Source organism: Monodelphis domestica, chromosome 1 (genome assembly GCF_027887165.1).
Source record: "Monodelphis domestica isolate mMonDom1 chromosome 1, mMonDom1.pri, whole genome shotgun sequence".
In the NCBI taxonomy this organism is placed as follows: Eukaryota; Metazoa; Chordata; class Mammalia; order Didelphimorphia; family Didelphidae; genus Monodelphis; species Monodelphis domestica.
Window position 1 is genome coordinate 712,540,412 of NC_077227.1, and position 22,383 is coordinate 712,562,794.

The following is a 22,383-nucleotide window of genomic DNA, read 5'->3' on the forward strand; positions in this document are numbered from 1 at the left end:
AAGTCTAATTCAGGGTGATAGTTCTGAGAAGTCTAGCTGGCAGATCATTCTAGAGGTCTGGAGATTTGTTTTTGCCTGAAGAGGAGTAGAAGTATAGATGAAATGAGCCCCAGGATGGGAACTAGACTCTCTGGAATGAGATGCAATATTATCCATTACAACAGGGTTCACCTACCATAAAGTTTAGTTATCTGGAGAAAAAGATGGAAAGGCAGCCAGAAAAGGTGAGGAGACCCAAGACAACCATAGAGATTGGAAGTGGGATAGATCTAGAAGACATTCTGTGTTCTAGCCTCCACTTCTTTTTAAACAGCCATAAGTTTATCAGTGTATAATGAAGGCCTAGAATCCCATGACAAAACCACTTCCCCAGCTTCTGTGTCACTTTATAATCTTACCTACTGTACCAAAGTCAGGTTTCACTTTCATGTCACCTTCAACTAGAAAAAATTCTCATTTCCTGTGTAAAATATGATAGAAATATCAGTTTAATAGGAGGCACCAACTACCTACTCCTGGAAAAACCTTTTCTCACCTCCTATCTGACCTGGCTAACTGGTTGCTGGATTGTTTTAGAGGTGAAAAATCAAGAGAAGAAGGTGTTAGAAATGAAGGGTGAGAAGTAACTAACTTTATTCCTCCTAAGTTAGTAAGAAAGGCAGGAAAAAGAAAGTCAAGAGAATCAGTTTTCCCACCAAACTCACTCCAATTTTCTTTACAAAGATTTTATAAAATGGTCAAGGAGATTATTGAGAAAAGCCAAAGACATGTAGAGTGCAAATAGGATTCAGGGAAATAGATTTGAGCATTTTAAATCTCACCTAAGTCCTAATGTGTGTATTTGCATGATGAATAGGAGGAATATACTGTGAGTGAACTCTCAGAGGAGAGTGTGGATCTCCAAGGTGAGATGGAATATTCTCCATTGCAGCAGGCTTCAACTCCAAGAAAACTCAGTTCTACTGAGAAGAAAATCCAACCAAAAGGAGAAAAGGTGAGCAGAGCCAAGAGCATTGTAATCTTGTGGCTGGGGAACAGCTCTTGGACATTCCTTCTATAATCTAGCTGCACATCCTTTGTCACTGGACTATCAAACTTCTTTTAGGAAATGAAAATCTAATATTCTATGACCAAGCATACCCCTCAACTTGCTGTTCACCATTGTAAGGGGTAAATTTAGGGGTTATTGACTGAAGATATTATACTAGTGGTTACCAGGGATGAATTCAATCCCAGTAAAAATACTCAGTTTGTGAATGTTATGGTGGTTTAATTACAATAGAGGGAAGGAATTAAGAAGCAGAGAGAGAGAGAAGGGTATAAGATTTCTCCAGGCCTAGCCAAAGCCAAGGGAAGTTCAGAGAACTGAGCCATGAGGTTTCCTCAGAAGATTAAAACTACCTCGGCTTCCAACCATGAGTTTTACTCAGAGATTAGGAGCCTCCTAAGAGGATAGTGCTTTTAGGAGTTAAAGGAAAAAGGAATTGGCATAAATCACTCATCCAGGTCATTCAGGGAAGACGCCTCACCTAAGTCATGCTACCAACCTTCTCCAGTCCCTTACTGGCAAGCCGCAAACTCCAACCACCAAGACACCAAACGCCACCCAACACTCCACACACTGCCGACAGAGACCAATGTTTCTCCGAGTGAGAGTGAGAGCAAGAGCCATGTCTCCTTGAGAGAGCCCAGAGAGAGGAAGTGACGTGAAATATATAGACCATTCTTTACATCACTTCCTGTGTCTCACATGTACCAATAGTAGCTTAAACTTAACTTAGGACCACCCAAGGGGTCTGTCAGTTGTTTCTTATTTGTTTCTTATCACTTGCTTGCACACGTTTGTCATAGGCCATCCTCCTCAACACTTGATCCTTAAGTTGGTGTGTATATATTCCTGGTTGCTAGATAGTAAATCTAAAATTCACACCATCCAACCCTACCGATTTTCTGACTAAAGCCAGGTTTCACTTAAGAGTCTCACTTTTACTGAGGTAAATAAAGATCACTATATTCAAGATTCAAGATGCACCCCAATATAACATAGCCCTGAAATTTAGCCACTGCTGTTGGTGGGTGGTATGTTTCTTATTTGCTCAATTTGTTTTAGACCTGGACATGAAAGGGAAAATGGCTGTCAGTGGGTTGCAGGAGAAAAAATACCCTGTATCCTACTATCTCTGTGAGGAAGTTAGGAAAACAAGTTGAGAGATTTAATTCTCCAAAATAAGTGTAGTTTTCTTTGAAAAAATCTTTAGAATGCATCAAAGAGGTTGATGAGAACAGACTAAGCAGTCCCAGGAAAAATTATGCAAGTCTAATTCAGGGTGATAGTTCTGAGAAGTCTAGCTGGCAGGTCATTCTAGAGGTCTGGAGATTTGTTTTTGCCTGAAGAGGAGTAGAAGTATAGATGAAATGAGCCCCAGTATGGGAACTAGACTCTCTGGAATGAGATGCAATATTATCCATTACAACAGGGTTCACCTACCATAAAGTTTAGTTATCTGGAGAAAAAGATAGAAAGGCAGCCAGAAAAGGTGAGGAGACCCAAGACAACCATAGAGATGGGAAGTGGGATAGATCTAGAAGTCATTCTGTGTTCTAGTCTCCACTTCTTGTCAAACAGGCATCAGTTCCTCAGTGTATAATGAAGGCCTAGAATCCCATGACCAAACCACTTCCCCAGCTTCTGAGTCACATTATAATCTTACCTACTGTACCAAAGTTAGGTTTCCCTTTCATGTCACCTTCAACTAGAAAAAAAATTTCTCTTTTATCTGTGTAATGAATGATGTTAGGTATCAGTTTATTTATTTATTTTCCCGGGGTGTGGCTGCTGCCACATGCTAGCAGCTACTGGGAGCCACAAGTGAGAGCTGGGTGTCAGGTGGGGGGTCAGAGGCTGGAGAGCTGCCCTAGGAAGGCACGACAAGCCCTCCATACCAGAGATACTATCACTCCCTTAACACCCCATACACCCCAAGCTGATAGTACTGGGAGACTTCAACACCTGTGTTGGCCAGGACCATGAAAGATGGAAAGGAGTGCTCAGCAAACACGGCGTGGGCAAAATGAACAACAACGGCCTACTGCTACTCAGCAAATGCTCAGAGTTTGAACTCACCCTCACAAACACTGTGTTCAGAATGGCGAACAAATATAAAACAACGTGGATGCACCCACGATCAAAACAGTGGCATCTCATTGACTACATCATTGTACACCGGCGAGACATCCAGGATGTACAGATCACCAGAGCCATGAGAGGAGCTGAATGCTGGACAGACCACCGATTGGTTAGAGTGACTCTTCAAATGCGCATTGAGCCTTGCCATCCAAGAAGCTCCCAGACAGTTCGCGCATTTTACAACGTGAGTCATCTTAGAGATCCATCTTATTTGCAAACGTTCCAGTCCTGCCTAGATGACAAGCTGTCTGCCAAGGGACCACTCACTGGAAGCTCAACTGAGAAATGGAACCAGTTCAGAGATGCAGTGAAGGAAACATCTAAGGCAGTCCTTGGCCCCAAACAACGCAACCACCAGGACTGGTTCGACGAAAACAACACTGCTATTGAAGACCTATTTAGCAAAAAGAACAAAGCCTTTATGGAGTGGCAAAATAACCCAAACTCTGCTCCTAAAAAGAACAGATTCAAATTTCTCCAAGCCACAGCACAGTATGAGATCAGGAAAATGCAAGACCGATGGTGGGAAAAAAAGGCAGAAGAAATCCAGCCCTTTGCTGATAAGAAAAACTACAAACAATTTTTCAGTGCCCTCAAGACTGTCTATGGGCCATTAAAACCCACCACCACTCCCTTGCTATCCTCTGACGATGACACTCTCATAAAAGATAAAAAAGGCATCAGCAACAGGTGGAAAGAACACTTCAGTCAGCTTCTCAACTGACCTTCTTCACTCGACCAAAGTGTCCTTGACCAGATCCCCCAAAAGAACACCATTGAACAACTTGACATCTCTCCTTCATTAGAAGTTCAAAAAGCCATTAAACAAATGAGTGCAGGCAAGACACCCAGTAAAGACGGGATCCCAACCGAGGTGTACAAGGCCTTAAATGGAAAGGCGCTCCAGGCATTCCACATAGTGCTGACCAGCATATGGGAAGAGGAAGACATGCCCCCAGAACTCAGAGATGCCTCCATCATAGTCCTATACAAGAACAAAGGCGCACAAGCAGCCTGTGACAACTACAGAGGAATCTCACTACTCTCCACTGCTGGAAAGATCCTCGCCCCTGTTATACTCAACAGACTCCTGTCATCTGTTTCAGAGCAGAACCTGCCTGAATCACAATGTGGCTTCTGACCAGATCACAGCACCATCAACATGGTCTTCACGGTGAGGCAAATGCAGGAAAAATGCCCTGAGCAGAACCTGAGTTTCTACATTGTCTTCATAGACCTGACAAAGGCATTCGACACCGTGAACAGGGATGCATTGTGGGTGATCCTTAGCAAGCTTGGTTGCCCAGCAAAATTCGTCAAACTGATCCAGCTCTTTCATGTCGACATGACAGGGGAAGTCCTATCTGGTGGAGAGACTTCCAATGATGTGTCCTTGCTCTGGTGCTATTCAACCTATTTTTCACCCAAGTATTATGACATGCTGTCATGGATCTAAATCTGGGCGTCTACATCAAATACCAACTGGATGGCTCACTATTCGACCTTCACCGCCTGACTGCAAAAACAAAGAACAGAGAGACTCATTCTTGAAGCTCTCATCGCAGATCACTGTGCTCTCATGGCCCACCAAGAAAATCATCTTCAAACCATTGTGGACAGGTTCTCTACCGCAACAAAACTGTTTGGCCTGACTATCAGCCTCAGCAAAACAGAGGTGCTGTTCCAACCCGCACCAGGGAGGCCAACGAACCAGCCGTGCATTACAATCGATGGCACGCAGCTTTCTAACGTCAACACTTTCAAGTACCTGGGCAGCACCATCGCCAACGACGGGACCTTAGACCAAGAGATCAATGCCAGGATCCACAAGGCCAACCAGGCACTCGGGCAGCTGTGCTGCAAAGTCCTCCAAAACAGCGGTGTAAGCACTGCGACAAAGCTCGAAGTGTATAACGCAGTGGTCCTCAGCTCGCTCCTGTACGATTGTGAGACATGGACACTGTACCGAAAGCACATGAAACAGCTGGAGCAATTCCATCAACGCTCTCTCCGGTCAATCATGAGGATCCGATGGCAGGACCGAATCACTAATCAGAAAGTCCTCGACAGAGCCAACTCCACCAGCATCGAAGTCATGGTCCTCAAAACCCAGCTACGATGGTCTGGACACGTCATCCGCATGGACCCACAGAGAATACCAAGACAGGTATTCTATGGTCAGCTGGACTCAGGAAACAAGGTCGACCAAAGAAAAGATTCAAGGATCAGCTAAAGTCCAACTTGAAGTGGGCTGGCATTACACCAAAGCAACTAGAACTTGCTGCCTCTGACAGAAGCAGCTGGCGAACCCACATTAACCATGCCGCCACCACCTTTGAAGATGAGTGAAGTCGACATCTTGCCGCTGCGTGTGAACGCCGACACCAGGCCACAACCGCACCTCCCGTAACAACTGGCGTCCCATGCTCCATGTGCCACAAACTTTGAGCCTCAGTCTTTGGACTTCAAAGCCATATGAGGGTACTCCGTAGATGAAAACGCACAAAGACAATTGTCATTCTCAGTCACCCAGAGACTACTATTACTACTATTTATTTATTTATTTATTTTATTTTTCTTTTCTTTTCTTTCTTATTTGAATTAGTTTATTTTGTCAATTTAGAACATTATTCCTTGGTTACAATAATCACATTATTTCCATCCCTCCCCTCCACCCACCTTTCCCCCCCGCAGTTGATGTGCAATTTCATTGGGTATTACTTGTGTCCTTGATCAGAACCTATTTGCATGTTGTTGGTGTTTGCATTAGGATATTCATTTAGAATCTACCTCCCCAGACATTTCCCCTCGACTCATGTATTCAAGCAATTGTTTTTCTTCTGTGTTTCTACTCCCTGTTTTTCTTCTGTGTTTCTAATGTGTTTTTCCTCTGAATATGGATAGTGGTTTTTCTCATAGATTCCTCCAAATTGCTCAGGATCACTGCATTGCCACTAATGGAGAAGTCCATTACATTTGATTGTACCACAGTGTATCAGTCTCTGTGTATAATGTTCTCCTGGTTCTGCTCCTCTCACTCTGCATCAGTTACTGGAAGTTGTTCTAGTTCCCATGGAATAGAAATATCATTTTAATAGGAGCCACCTATTTGGCAAAACCTTTTCTCACCTTCTATTTGACCCTGGCTAGCTGTTTGCCTGATTGTTTTAGAGGTGAAAAATCAAGGAAAGAAGTGATTAAGAATGAAGGGTGATAAGTAACTAACTTTATTCCTCCTAAGTTAGTAAGAAAGTCAGAAAAAGAAAGTCAAGAGAATCAGTTTTCCCACCAAACTCACTCCAATTGTCTTTACAAAGACTTTGGAGAGAGGTCAAGGAGATTATTGAGAAGATCCAAAGACATGCAAAGTGAAAATGGGATTCAGGGAAATAGAGTTGAGCATTTTAAGTCTCACCTAAGTCCTAATTGTGTATTTGCATGATGAATAGGAGGAAGATACTGTGAGTGAACCCTCAGAGGAGAGTGTGGATCTCCAGGGTGAGATAGAATATTCTCCATTGCAGCAGGTTTCGACGCCAAGAAAACTCAGTTCTACTGAGAAAAAAATCCAACCAAAAGGAGAAAAGGTGAGCAGAGCCAAGAGCATTGTAATCTTGTGGCTGGGGAACAGCTCTTGGACATTATTTCTGTAATCTAGCTGCCCATCCTTTTTCACTGGAGTATCAAACTTTGCCGGCCCACTCTTGCCCTTTTAAGGATCTGAACCCTGAAAATAATGAGTCTGTATCCATGTGAAAGTGACATACAGCTTCACTTTATTATCCATAATCTTTGATTTTTATAGAGAATAAAGTGCAGTTTTTGTGGCATTACATTATATTCAGGAGGTGTTTCTGTCCCAAAAGATATTGTTTATGGAGAGGCAGTACCCAAAGCATTTCTAGGGCTTTCCTAGAAACCCAAGCAGTCCAAGTGGCCAGAGTGTATCTCAGGAAGCCTCCTGATACTCTTGTAAACAGCTTTGCTGGGGCCTTTATCAGTGTAAGGCAGTTCTCTGTGACAATTATTAATGACTCCTTTCTCCTCAGGTCAATCTGACCCCAACATCTCCGCACTCCCCTTTTTATTTGTTTTGTAGCTGAATCTCATGAGTGGGAACAGATGAAAAGTACATAAAGTCAAAAGGTTCCACTGTAAAACAGAACAGTCAATTAGTCAAAAGGGGTCTTTACAATTTCTTGTAAGTTTCACAAAGACCCAAGAGTTACAATTAGTAAGTCAGTGTCCTTGAAGCCAGTGCCCTTGGCAGTCTCCTATGCTTGCAACCTCTTAAAACAATAGTTCACTTAAATTCATGTTTCTTGGTGGCAGCTGCCACTTCAACTCTCATCTGCTTCCTCCAGTATGGTGGCCTAGTGATTTGGAGTTGATTCAGCTCTCCAGGGACAAGGTTCATGGACCATTCATCTGTTGACTTGACTTTTCTTCACTCTGGAGTTGTGAACCTATAAACTTTAAGCAAATTATGAGTGGACAGTATGGGATCCTGTTTAAATGAATTTTAAAGGTTTCCGTTTCCTATCTTTTACCTGGACTTGGTCCCACACTGGGACTCAAGCATTGGGTACATCTTGTTTTCCTGGTTTAGCATAAGCAATAACATACTTTGCTGTCTAGAGCTGGGAGAAAGCCGGGAAAGAGGTAGGCTGTTTGAATCTTCTATCTATCCCTGCTCCATGGCTGGCCAGGAAGTGGGTAATTTTTAGACCTTGGGCTGCAATTGGGAGAGGGATTGAATTTCTTCATTATTCCCCCCCTTTTTTTTGTTTTTATGTTTGATGCTCCTTAAAACTTTAAAATTTTAGATTGCACTTCTTAAAACTAGGTCTACCTATTCCTGTGAAATCTCAATTATAGATCATCAAAGTCTCACCTGTTTAGAGTCTTCACTTAAGCAGTACTGATATTCCTTTATTAATCAACTTTGCTTGTTAAAAAAAATGGTAACTCTTACTTCAGAAATTGCATTCTTTGCTAATTGTTGGATTTGTCACTAAAGTAAGGCAGGGAAAAAAGATCTTTAACTGTCTTCATGGATACAGACTAAGCATCTGACCACATGCACAAGCCAAGGCTGATACAGGCTCATGCCATAGATATTTCACTCAGGGAACACTAGAATACACGTTTGAATAAGGTCCTATCTTGGCTGAGGTCCAGATTGCCTTTTTCAACCATTCATTTCTCTTCTGAGTGCCTACCAGGGTTATAATTATCAGGTGTGGTTCCCATAAACCTTTTTCTTAAATGACAAACATCCATAATCTAAAAAAAATACCACTTCAAATAAATCTTTTTCTCCTACAACTTCTCTATATAGTAAATGTCAATTCTGTATTTTCTTTATATATTATTCATTTGCCTTACCATGATTGTCAAAAAAGTTTCTCTTCCTGTCTTGGATTCTAAATAAAATTAGTTTATCTCTGACCTATTACAATGTATTCACTTCTCTGTGTTTGCCCCTCCTTCTTGGCAAGAGGGGGAGACAGCCAGTTTTACTCCACACACACACACACACATTAAGGACCTTTTCAAAAAAATCATCAGATTTATTTGTGGTCAGTAAATGCCTTTCTGTTTACTTCACAAATGTCTACTAGCATCATCTTCTTTAATAGTAGAGCTATGAAAAAGGAAGTGAGAAAGCAGCAGAAGTGGAGACTCTTAGACTCTGGGTTTTGGCTTTCTCCAAAATTCTTTTCTTTATACTTTTAAAACAATTCATTAGTGGGCAATCCATCAGTTTCATTTTTGTCAATTCCTGCCTTATTTCCCAAAGTAAAATTCTGACATTACAACATAGACAATTTAGTAATTTTGCTAACTCCTCATAAGACATTCCAAAAAGTTCTCCTTTTTTAATTCTACTTCCCTAGTTATTACATTGACTGGTACAATTGGCCCATCACATCCTCGTCACTAATTTGTAATGTTAATGATCTGCAAATGAGCATCTATTGGAAAAACTGATGTTAGTATTTAAAGACATTTCCCAGATTTTTTACCACAAATTTTATCACAAATTTCTCAACCAGGAACCTCCCATTTCTGATTTTTCTATATTGGCATTCAAATAGTTAATTCATTTGCCATTGTCCACAAATCAGTGAAAATATGACATTGTTTCTCTTGTTCTTGTTTAATAGTTTGATGTATAACTACTAATTTAGGTAGCTTACTACTTCTTCCCATCCAAGTACTTTCTAAGGTGACTTTAGTGTGAGGATTATATGACATGGCCATTCAGTGTCAAACTTGTCCAACATATTTAGCTGTTCTGTCCATAAACCAAGCATGTTTTTAATCATGAGCTTTAAGACTAGCATATCAATTATTCTGTTGCATGCAAGAATTTGTTATATCTGAATTTATTTCTTTGGTATCTAAAACTTTATCATTTACTGGATAAATGGAAGCTACTTTTTCATGTAAGGTAGAAATACATATCTTTCAGGTTTTGTTCTATTTTGAATGTATGCCATTTCCATTTTATTATGCTAGCTTCTTCAAAAACTTTATTTTTATCAGGTCTCCAAGAAAACTCATTTTTCCCTAGTCACTTTATATAAGGGTTTCAATATCTGGTAAATTATACATTTTGAATTTTCTTAGAATTTATTTCTATTCCTTTCATTGCCTTTAGCCCATCTAAAAATTCCTCCTTTATATATACTCCGTCTTTGAGTTCCTGCTTTTACCACCAAATCAAGATTTAATCAAGCTTATGAAGTTAGTGTATCAGGGGCTCTTAAGTTTACTTCCCTAAAGTTATGTGAGACAGCTCACTAATTAATTCAACTCATTAATCATATATCAACAATGAACTCATTTGATAATTTGGGACATGGAATGTTCATCTTAAAGTTCCATAACTCAAACAAGCCTTTTGATTTTGCAGGACTGATTACTTTGCCCACTTAAATGACTCCTTAAAGTTTTACAAGCTTATAGTTAAAATGTTTTTCTCTTTAAAATTTCCATATAGTAAAAAAACAGTTTTATATTTTCTTTATTCCTCATTTTCTGTTTTAGTCCTTGAATTCCAATAAAAATAATTACAGATACTTTCTCTCTTTCTGTGTGTCAGGAAAGGGTTAATAAGCTTGCAGGCAGTTTTAAGTACTCAGTAGCATTTATCTCAAAGCTGTCCTGCTTCTGATTTATTATGGCTTCATCTCCTGGTTGTTTACCTTACTTGGAAATGAGGAAATATTTCTTCATTAATACAACTTTCGTTTTTGCCTCTTTCTTCACAACTAAGACTACTATATTTTTAAAACTTGCATGTTTTAAAACTTTCACTTAATATTTTCCCAATGGATTTTAATTAAAAACCTCACAGCTTTCAAATGTTTTTGATAAAGTCTGTTAACCTGTTTCATTAATTTTTCAATGCAACATTCTCTCACCATCTTCTACTTGCTTTTTCACCATCATTACTTAAATAAACTTAGTCTCAAAACATTTTCTATTTTTCCCTTCAATCCTCTGCATAAAAGCAGAGTCCAAATTCTCTATTTTCCCTTCTGACACATTTACATACCTACATACATTGTTCATAAAACATGTCTATCTTCTGGCTCTCATAAAGAAGTCCCTATATTCTATTAAAGTCTCCTATACCTCCCTAGACCTCTTTCACATTCTACAACTTACTTCTGCCATCACTAAACCTAACTCCTACAAGGTATTCTGTCACCTGCTATTAGTGGCTCAGAAGAACCCTGATTATCATTCTTCATATCAATTGCATCATTTACATACATAATTTATATATCATATCTTTACATATTGTCTCATCCAATTCACCTTAAGAATTAATTTTCTTCAAAGTACAAATTCATACATCATTTGTGTTTATACAAAATTACATTCTAACAAATTACATTTAAATACATATTTATCCCTAAACCATGAAGTCATTCTTATCTATAGTACATACTTTGATAACAATTCATATGTCCCAACAGTTACAATGAATATTCAGAAATTCCTTTTCGCAATATTCCAAACTCTTAATGCCTGATTCATTCCACATTTACAGATTAACAAATTTAAAACTTCTCCTTCCCCAATGTTCATTATATTTTCACTTGCTGCTTGCTTTAACAGTAAATACATTAAAATAGCATCCTTACATTCTCATTTGAAAACCCAAAATTCGATCATACAGAATTTTTTCCATATCACATTACAACTTCTTCCAGAAAACTGGTACTAAATTCTTATACACTTTACACTCATTTCATTAAGCCAGCATAGCCTTTATTAGGGGCTTACTTCCCATCTGCTTCTTTAAAGTAAAATCTTTTCTGCCAAATTGACTGGCTACCCATTACAATTAGAGAAAATATTATATTCCCAATTTTCAGTTGACTCAAACATTATGTTTGAGTCCAAACATTAAAATTCTCTCACCATTATGACTTATCTGGAATCTTATACAACTAACAAACAATTTTCAACACTGAATTACTTTACAATTATTTCATTCAGTTCCACAAATTTGTTCCAGGATCATTAGTGATTTTCTAAAATCATATATATATATATATATGTATGTATTTATTAACCTTAAAATTAACACCATTAACAATAATTAACTTGTGGGATCAAGTCTTCCTTCTCTTGTTCTAAGTTTCCCTCTTTCCCCACCTCAGTGACCTACTGAAAATGGGAAAGAAAAAATATTGAACAGATACTTTTTTCCCCTTTTGTCTTCTATTAAGTGTAGAGGGCAAAGTCCTTTTTTGCTTAGACAGATGGTCTTAAAGTTTAAGAGGTCCAAAAATTCACATTTCTTTTTGAATATCTCAAACACAGTCTCTGGTCTGTCTATACCCCACTTCCTAGAATAATGGAAGACAGAAACAGTTTCACCTCAAAATACTTAGAGGTTTATTTTAAACCAAATCCCCCCTTTTTGTGTGCATACATGACAACATGATCACAAAAGACAAAAGATACGACATGAACTTTAAAAGCATGCTTCAGAATCAGTGTTCTCCCAGGATTATCTACTATATTTACCTGTTCTCCACATTTTGGCATAGAGTGTTTACAAGTTTTCTATCTGTGTCTCAGACAGAAATTTTACTGATCCCTTTGTCAGCTATTCCAGTACATTGTCCATTTTTATTTTTCAGAGCACTGGTCCTTTAAGTAATTGGACTGATAACAGATACAGCAAGCATGGCTTCTCTCTCAGAAACAAGACATTTCTCCTGTCTTCTTCTGTTCTTATCTCTCATGATCATTCTTCATTAAACTTTTATACTTTTCCGGAGGCTTTCTCAAAATTTGGTTTATAACTCTGCTCAGTTCTTTATTGCTATTATCGTCTCTTTCCATAACTATTTTTGAAAGAACCTCTCCAGGAATTCAATGGTCCATTCATCTATCCCTTAGATTTGTTTACTGATGTCTGGTCATGATTTCTTCACAAACAGGTCTTTAAAACTTCTGCCTCCTGGGTTCCTTCATATCCAGTCTAAGGTATGAGTTTGCTAAATCTCTCAGCTGGTTCAAGAAGTTGGCTGAGCTCTTTTTCTCCTGTTGGCCTTCCAAATTCTTCCTATGTCTGGGTTTGGTGCTCAACTAATTCTGTCCCCTGTCTTATTAAAACCTTTTTTAGAACTGAAATAGATAGATTCCTATAAATTGTACATCCCCCATGTAAGCCTGGTGAAGAATAATCCTCCCATTCTCTCAAAAATGGGCCTACCTACTGTTCTGGAGTCTTGGATGGTAAGATGTTCTGGGGGTGTAATTGTTTGAGGGTGCAAGATGCCAGCTCTGGTGCTTTTAAGGGTTTGAACACTGAAAATAATTAGTCTGGGGCCAGGTGGAATTTATATACAGTTTCACATTATTATCCATAGATTTTGATTTTTATAGATAACAAAGTGCTAAGTCATTGTAGCATCACATCATATTTAGGGGAAATTTCTTTCTCACAGAATATTATTTATGAAGAGGCAGTACTGAAAATATTTCTAGGGCTTGTCTAGAAATCCAAGCAGTCCAAGGGGGCCAGAATTCATCCCAGATAATCACCTGCTAGTCTCTTAAACAGCCTTGCTTGGACCTTCATCAATGTATGAAAGTATCTCTGTGAGACTCCTTTTTCCCAGGGTCAGATCAACCCCAACAAAATTTCTATTAGCAAATGAAAGTCTAAAATTCTATGACCAAGCATACCCCTCAAATCTCTGCTCACCATCCAGCTCTATCTATTTTCTGACTAAAGTCATGTTTCATTTAACAGTCTCACTAAGGCAAAGATCTCTATATTCAAGATTCAAGAGGCACCCTAACTTGGCCCTGAAATTTAGCACCCCTGTTGGAGGATGATATGTTGCTTATTTGCTCAAATGGTTGTTTTAGAATTGAAAATGAAAGGAAAAATGGCTGCCAGTGGATTGCAGGAGTCTACATGAACTGCTTTTCCTACTAGTTGAGTGAGGAAGTTAGGAAAACAAGTCCAGAGAGCCAATTCTCCAAAATAAGTGTAGTTTTCTTTAAAAGACTCTAAAGAATACATCAAAGGAGGGTTGATGAGAACAGACCAAGAAGTCACAGGATAAATTATGGGAATCTGATTTAGGGTGATAGTTCTGAGCAATCTAGATGGCAAATCATTCTAGATATTTGGAGATTTGTCTTATCCCTGAAGAGGAGTAGAAATATAGATTAAATGAGCCCAAAAATGGAAACTAGACTCTCTGGAATAAGATGTAGTATTGTCCATTGCAACAGGGCTCACCTACCAGAAAGCCTAGTTATCTGGAAAAGAAGATGGAAAGGTAGCCAGAAAAGGCGAAGAGACCTAAGACAACCATAGAGATGGGAAGTGGGATAGATCTGGAAGTTATTCTGGGATCTAGCCTCAACTTCTTGTCTAAAAGGCATCAATTCCTCAGTGTATAATGAAGGCCTAAAATCCCATGACCAAACCATTCCTCTTGCTTCTGGGTAACTTTATAATCCTACCTACTCTACCAAATTAAGATTTCACTTTCATGTCACCCTCAACGAGCAAAAGTTCTCTTTTTCTAGGTAAAGAATGATTTTAGAAATATCATTTTAATAGGAGACACCAACTACCTACTCTTGGCAAAACGTTTTCGCATCTCCTTTCTGACCCTGGTTAACTGGGTGCTTGATTGTTTTAGAGGTGAAAAATCAAGGGAAGAAGGGGTGAGGAATGAAAAGCAAGAGATAACAAGTCAATTTCCCCATGAAACTCACTTGAATTGTCTTTATAAGACTTTGTAGAGGAGGTCAAAGAGATCGTTGAAAAGAGCCAAAGACGGGCAGAGTGCTACTAGGATTTAGAGTAATAGATTTGAACATTTTAAGTCCCAGCTAAGTCCTAATGTGTGGATTTCCATGATGAATAGAAGGAATATATTGTGAGTGAACCCTCAGATGAGAACCAAGATCTCCCAGAGGAGAAGCAATATTCTCCACTGCAGCAGGCCTCAACTCCAAAAATGTTCAGTTCTACTGAAAAGTTCCAACCAAAAAGAGAAAAGGTGAGCAGACCCAAGAACAACACAGTGGGGAGGGGGAAAGAACTGGGACAAATATGGACATTAATTCTAAGATCTAACCTCCATTCATCTGTCAAACCGGTGTGTAAAATTAAGACCTAAAATTCCATGATCAAGACGACTCTTTGGGTTTCTGGTCAGCTTCCAATCCCACCTATTATACAAAGGCAGTTTTCACTTTTGGGTCACCCTTATTTAGGAAAGGTTCACTATTTTTCCATGTAAAGAATACTTTTAATAATATCAGTTTAATTGGAACCCTCAACTACCTGGACTTGGAACAAACTTTTTTCATCTCCCATGTTGCTTGGCTGATTTATTTAGAAGTAAAAACCAAAGGAGAAAAAAAGGGGTAGGAATGAAGATCAGCAAGCTACCTAACTTCATTCCTTCTGTGTCAGTGAGGAAGTCATGAAAAAGACAGTCATGACAGTCAGTTTTTCCACTAAACTCACTCCAGTTTACTTTATAAGAATTATAGAAGAGAGCAAAGACATTGTTGAGAAGAGCCAAAGACATGCAGGATTCTACAGAGACTAGGGTAATAATTTTGAGCACTTTAATTCTCAATTAAGCCCTAATGTCTCTTCTTCCATGATGAGTAGGTGGAAGATATTTGGATTGACCCTGATTATGAGAGACTGCGTCCCCAGGAAAAGGTCCAAAATTCTTCATTGCAGCTGGCCTCGCCTCCAAGAAAACTCAATTCTACTGAGAGGAAGATCCAACCAAAGGGAGAAAAGGTGAGCAGAGCCAAGAAAATGGTAGTGTTGTGGATGAGGAAAAACTCTGGATATTCTTTCTGTAATCCAGGTACTCATCCTCTATCAATGAGGTATAAACCTTCCATTAGGATATGAAAGTCTAGAGTTCTATAACCAAGCATACCCCTCAACTTGCTGCTTACCATCCAACCCTACCTATTTTCTGACAAAAGCCAGGTTTCTCTTAACAGTCTCATTCACTGAGGCAAAGATCACTATTTTCAAGATTCAAGAAGCACCCTAATTGACCTTGGCCCTGAAATTTAGCCTCTCTTGTTTGAGGTTGGCTTATTGCTTATTTGCTCAATTGGTTGTTTTAGAACTGGAATCCAAAGGGAAAATGGCTGCCGGCGGAGAGCAGGAGCAAACATACTCTGCTCTTTTCCTACTAGCTCAGTGAGGAAGTAAAGAAAACAAGGCAAAACAGCCACTTCCCCAAAATCACTGCAATTTTCTTTGAAAGAGTCTTTAGAATACATCAAAGGGATTGATGAGAACAGATCAAGAATAAAGTATGGGAGGCTGGTTCAGGGTGATAGTTCTGAGTAGTCCCAAGTGGCAAATCATTCCAGATGTCTGGAGGTTTGTCTTTTGCCTGATAAATACTAGAATTAAAGATTAAATGAGCCCAAGGATTGGAATTAGACCCTCTTGAATAAGATGCAGTATTATCCATTGCAACAGGGCTCACCTAAAACAAAACCTGATTATTTGGAGAAGAAGATGGAAAGGCAGACAGAAAAGGTGAACAGACATAAGACAACCATAGAGATGGGCAAGTTGGATAGATCTGAAAGTCATCCTGGGATCTAGCCTCCACTTCTTGTCTAAAAGGCATCAGTTCCTCAGTGTATAATGAAGGCCTGAAATCCCATGTCCAAACCACTCCTTCTTCTGGGTCACTTTATGATCCTGCCTACTCTACCAAAGTCAGGTTTCACTTTCATGTCACCCTCAACTAACAAAAGTTCTCTTTTTCCTGTGTAAAGAGTGTTTTTAGAAATATCAGTTTAATAGGAGACACCAACTACCTACTCTTGGAAAAACCTTTTCTCATCTCCTATATGACCCTGGCTAACTGGGTGCTTGATTATTTTAGGGGAGATGAAAGTCAAGGGAACACAAGGTTAGGAATGAAGGGCGAAAAGTAACTAACCTAATATTCTTCCTATGTTACTAAGAAAGTCAAGAGTGTCAGTTTTCCCACCAAACACCCTCCATAGTCATCATAACACTTTGTAGAAGAAGTCAAAGAGATTGTTGAGAAGAGCCAAAAACATGCAGTGTCCTACTGGGATTCAGGGCAATAGGTTTCAGCATTTTACATCTCAGGTAAATCCCAATATATGTGCTTTTCCATGATGAATAGGAGGAAGATATTGTGAGTGAACCCTCAGATGAGAACCAAGATCTCCCAGAGGAGAAGCAATATTCTCCACTGCAGCAGGCCTCAACTCCAAAAGTGCTCAGTTCTACTGAAAAGATCCAACCAAAAGGAGAAAAGGTGAGCAGACCCAAGAACAACACAGTGGAAGGCAGGGGGAATTGGAGGGGGGAAGATAATTGGGACAAATATGGACATTAATTCTGGGATCTAGTCTCCACTTTTCTGTCAAACAAGTGTGTAAGATTAAGACCTAAAATTCCATGATCAAGACCACTCCTTGGCTTCCTGGTCAGCTTCCAATTCCACCTATTCTACAAAGGCAGTTTTCAAGTTTGGGTTACCTTTGATGAGGAAAAGCTCACTCTTTTTCCATGTAAAGAATACTTTTAATAATATCAGTTTAATTGGAACCCTCAACTACCTGGACTTGGAACAACCTTTTTTCACCTCCCATGTGACACTGGCTAACTGGTTGCTTGGCTGACTGATTTAGAGGTAAAAACCAAAGGAGAAAAAAAGGGGTAGGAATGAAGATCAGCAAGCTACCTAACTTCATTCCTTCTGTGTCAGTGAGGAAGTCATGAAAAAGACAGTCACGACAGTCAGTTTTTCCACCAAACTCACTCCAGTTTACTTTATAAGAATTGTAGAAGAGAGGGTAAAGACATTGTTGAGAAGAGCCAAAGACATGCAGGATCCTACAGAGACTAGGGCAATAATTTTTTTAAAGAAAAACTTTATTTATTAATGGGGACAAGCAATTCCCATTAACAAAGTATGTATCATTTTGCCATCTTCCTTTTGCTAGGGAGTCCTGACTTATTACAAAGGAAATTGTGTCTTCTTTCTGATTGACCTGATAGTTCTTTTTTTTTCCTTTTAAACATTATTTTATTTGGTCATTTTCAAACATTATTCATTAGAAACAAATATCATTTTCTTTTTCTCCCCCCCTCCTCTCTCCCAATGGCAATTCTTGATTCCTCTGGGTATTACATGTGTCCTTGGTCCGCCGAATTCTTTTCCATGTTGTTGGTATTTTCATTAAGGTGTTCATTTAGAGTCTCTCCTCAGTCATATCCCCTCCACCCCTGTAGTCATGCTTTTGCCTTTCCTCGGTGTTTTTACTCCCACCATTTGTCCTCTGCTTGAGGGTAGTGTATTTTTCTCCTTGATCCCTGTGGACTGTTCAGGAACATTGCATTGCCACTAATGGAGAAGTCCATTATGTTCAATTGTACCACAGTGTATCAGTCTCTGTGTATAATGTTCTCCTGGCTCTGTTCCTTTCACTCTGTATCACTTCCTAGAGGTTGTTCCAGTTCACATGGAATTCCTCCACTTTATTATTCCTTTTAGCACAATAGTATTCCATCACCAACATATACCACAATTTGTTCAGCCCAATTGAAGGGCATCCCCTCATTTTCCAATTTTTTTGCCACCGCAAAGAGCACAGCTATGAATATTCTTATACATGTCTTTTTCCTTGTTATCTCTTTGGGGGTACAAACCCAGCAGTGCTTTGGCTGGATCAAAGGACAGACAGTCTTTTATCGTCATTCCGGCATAGTTCCAAATTGCCCTCCAGAATGGTTGGATCAATTCCAACTCCACCAGTAATGAATTAATGTCCCAACTTTGCCACATCCCCTCCAACATTCATTACTTTCCTTTGCTGTCATGATAGCCAATCTGCTAGGTATGAGGTGATACCTCAGATTTGTTTTGATTTGCATTTCTCTGATTATCAGAGATTTAGAGCACTTTTTCATGTGTTTATTAATAGTTTTGATTTCTTTGGCTAAAAACTTCCTATTCATATCCCTTGCCCATTTATCAATTGGAGAATGGCTTGATTTTTTGTACAATTGGTTTAGTTCTTTATAAATTTGAGTAATTAGACCTTTGTCAGAGGTTTTTGTTATGAAAATTGTTTCCCAGTTTGTTGCTCCCCTTCTAATTTTGGTTACATTGGTTTTGTTTGTACAAAAACTTTTTAATATGATGTAATCAAAATTAATTATTTTACATTTTGTGACTCTTTCTATGTCTTGCTTGGTTTTAAAGTCTTTCCCTTCCCACAGGTCTGACATGTATACTATTCTGTGTTCACCTAGTTTACTTATAGTTTCCTTCTTTATGTTCAAGTCATTTACCCATTCTGAGTTTATCTTGGTGTAGGGTGTGAGGTGTTGATCCAAACCTAATCTTTCCCACACTGTCTTCCAGTTTTCCCAGCAGTTTTTGTCAAATAGTGGATTTTTGTCCCAAAAGCTGGGGTCTTTGGATTTGTCATAGACTGTCTTTCTGAGGTCACTTACCTCAAGTCTATTCCACTGATCCTCCTTTCTGTCTCTTAGCCAGTACCAAATTTTTTTGATGACCACTGTTTTATAATATAGTTTGAGATCTGATACTACAAGGCCACCTTCCTTTGTATTTTTTTTTTCATTATTTCCCTGGATATCCTTGATCCTTTGTTCTTCAGAATGAACTTTATTACAATTTTTTCTAATTCAGTAAAAAAAAATTTTGTAAGTTCGATGGGTATGGCACTAAATAGATAGAGTTTGGGTAGGATGGTTATTTTTATTATATTGGCTCCTCCTACCCATGAGCAGTTAATGTTTTTCCAATTGCTCAAGTCTACTTTTAGTTGTGTAGAGAGTGTTTTGTAGTTGTGTTCATATAGTTCCTGTGTTTGTCTCAGCAGATAGATTCCTAAGTATTTTGTTTTGTCTAAGGTGATTATGAATGGGATTTCTCTTTCTAACTCTTGCTGCTAAGCTGTGTTAAAAATATATAGAAATGCTGATGACTTATGCGGGGTTATTTTGTATCCTGCAACTTTGCTAAAGTTGTTGATTATTTCCACTAGCTTTTTGATTGATTCTCTAGGATTCTTTAAGGAGACCATCATATCATCCGCAAAGAGTGATGACTTGGTCTCTTCCTTGCCTATTTTAATGCCTTCAATTTCTTTTTCTTCTCTAATTGCTACTGCTAGTGTTTCTAGTACAATGTTAAGTAATAGGGGTGATAATGGGCATCCTTGTTTCACTCCTGATCTTATTGGGAATGCATCTATTTTATCCCCATTGCAAATGATGTTAGCTGATGGTTTTAGATATATACTGTTTATTATTTTTAGGAATGATCCTTCTATTCCTATACTTTCTAGTGTTTTTAATAGGAACGGGTATTGAATTTTATCAAAGGCTTTTTCTGCATCTATTAAGATAATCATGTGATTTTTGTCAGTTTGCTTGTTGATATGGTCAATTATGTGGATGGTTTTCCATATTGAACCAGCCCTTCATTCCTGGTATAAATACTACTTGATCATAGTGAATGAACCTCCTGATCACTTGCTGAAGTTGTTTTGCTAATATCCTGTTTAAGATTTTTACATCTATGTTCATTAGGGAGATTGATCTATAGTTTTATTTCTCCATTTTTGACCTGCCTGGCTTTGGAATCAGTACCATGTTTGTGTCATAAAAGGAATTTGGTAGAACCCCCTCTTTGCTTATTATGTCAAATAGTTTGTGTAGTATTGGGATTAGCGGTTCTTTGATTGTTTGATAGAATTCACTTGTGAATCCATCTGGCCCTGGGGATTTTTTCTTAGGGAGTTCTTTGATGGCCTGTTGGATTTCTTTTTCTGATATGGGATTATTTACGAATTTTATTTCTTCCTCTGTTAGTCTAGACAATTTGTATTTTTGTATGTATTCATCCATATTGCCTAGATTGGCATATTTATTGCCCTATAATTGGGCAAAGAAGTTTTTAATGATTGCCTTAATTTCCTCTTCATTGGAGGTAAGGTCACCCTTTTCATCTATGATACTGTCAATTTGCTTTTCTTCTCTCCTTTTTTTAAATTAGATTGACCAGTACTTTGTCTATTTTGTTTATTTTTTCAAGGTACCAGCTTCTTGCCTTATTTATTAGTTCAGTAGTTCTATCACTTTCAATTTTATTAATTTCTCCCTTAATTTTTAGAATTTCTAATTTGGTTTTCTTCGGGGGGGGTTAATTTGTTCACTTTCAAGTTTTTTCATTTGCATGTCCATTTCATTGATCTCTGCCCTCCTTAATTTGTTAATATATGCACTCAGGGGTATGAATTTTCCTCTGAGTACTGCTTTGGCTGCATCCCATAAGGTTGGAAAGGATGTCTCGCCATTGTCATTTTCTTCAATGAAATTATTAATTGTTTCTATGATTTGTTCTCTAACCAATTTTGGAGTATCATATTATTTAATTTTTAATTGATTTTTTTGCTCTCCATGTACCCTTACTGATCATTATTTTTATTGCCTAATGATCTGAAATGGTTGCATTAATTATTTCTGCTTTTCTATATTTGTATGCCATGTTTTTATGACCTAGTGTATGGTCAGTCTTTGTGAATTTGCCATGTGCTGCTGAAAAGAAGGTGTATTCCTTTTTGTCCCTATTTATTTTTCTCCATATAGCTATTAACTCTAATTTTTCTAGGATTTCACTCACCTCTTTTACCTCTTATTTATTTTTTTATTTGATTTGTCTAAATTTGATAGTGGTTGGTTCAGATTGTCCACTAGTAAAGTTTTATTATCTATTTCCTCCTTCAATTCTCCTAGTTTCTCCATTAGAAATTTGGGTGCTATACCATTTGGTGCATACATGTTGAGTACAGATATTTCCTCATTGTCTATGCTCCCTTTTACCAGGATGTATTTACCTTCCCTATCTCTTTTAACTAGATTTATTTTTACTTTGGCTTTGTCAGATATCATGATTGCTACTCCTGCCTTCTTTCTGTCATTTGAGGCCCAATAGGTCTTCCTCCAACCTTTAATTCTGACTTTGTGAATATCTACCCGCCTCATGTGTATTTCTTGAAGACAACATATGGTAGGGTTTTGGATTGTAATCCACTCTGCTATTTGTCTACGTTTTATGGCTGTGTTCATCCCATTCACGTTCAATGTTATGATTGTCATTTGTGAATTCCCCAGCATTTTGATATTCTCCCCTAATTCTGACCTTTATTCTTTTGCTATAACCTTTTAAACCAGTGGTTTACTTTAAATCAGTCCCCTTAGTCGCCTCCCTTGTTATGCTTCCCTTTCTGGCCCCTCCCTTTTTGTTACCTTCCCCTCCCCCCTCTCCTTCCCTCTCTTTTTTACTCCCTCACCACCAGCCACCCTTAGTTTTCCCTTATCCCTTACCCTGTTGGATGAGATAGAATTAAAGATCCCAATGAATCTAGATGTTCTTCCTTCTCAGAGTTGATTTCACTGAGAGTAATGTTTAAGTAATACCAGTTAGCACTCTTTCCCTCTCCTTCTTATAAGAGAATTCTTCCACTCCCCTCCCAGTGTATATCTTTGTGTGACAAAGATTATTCTATTTAATTTATTTCTATTTCTTCAAGTATATCTTAGTAACATCTTTGATCCCCTGTCCCTT

General features: G+C 38.5%; 1 protein-coding gene across 50 annotated transcripts in view; it reads left to right on the top strand.

Annotated features, from left to right (window-relative positions):
- PMFBP1 (polyamine modulated factor 1 binding protein 1) overlaps positions 1-22,383 on the top strand; it is a 484,787-nt gene that overhangs the window by 95,880 nt on the left and 366,524 nt on the right. For 49 of the 50 annotated variants that reach the window (XM_056823979.1, XM_056823945.1, XM_056824098.1 and 46 more), the window contains 6 exons: positions 857-994; positions 6,637-6,774; positions 14,614-14,748; positions 15,372-15,509; positions 16,215-16,274; positions 16,900-17,034. In XM_056823979.1, coding sequence (XP_056679957.1) covers positions 857-994; positions 6,637-6,774; positions 14,614-14,748; positions 15,372-15,509; positions 16,215-16,274; positions 16,900-17,034 — 744 coding nt within the window. The remainder of the gene's footprint in view (positions 1-856; positions 995-6,636; positions 6,775-14,613; positions 14,749-15,371; positions 15,510-16,214; positions 16,275-16,899; positions 17,035-22,383) is intronic. The other variant, XM_056824008.1, reaches the window with a different exon arrangement.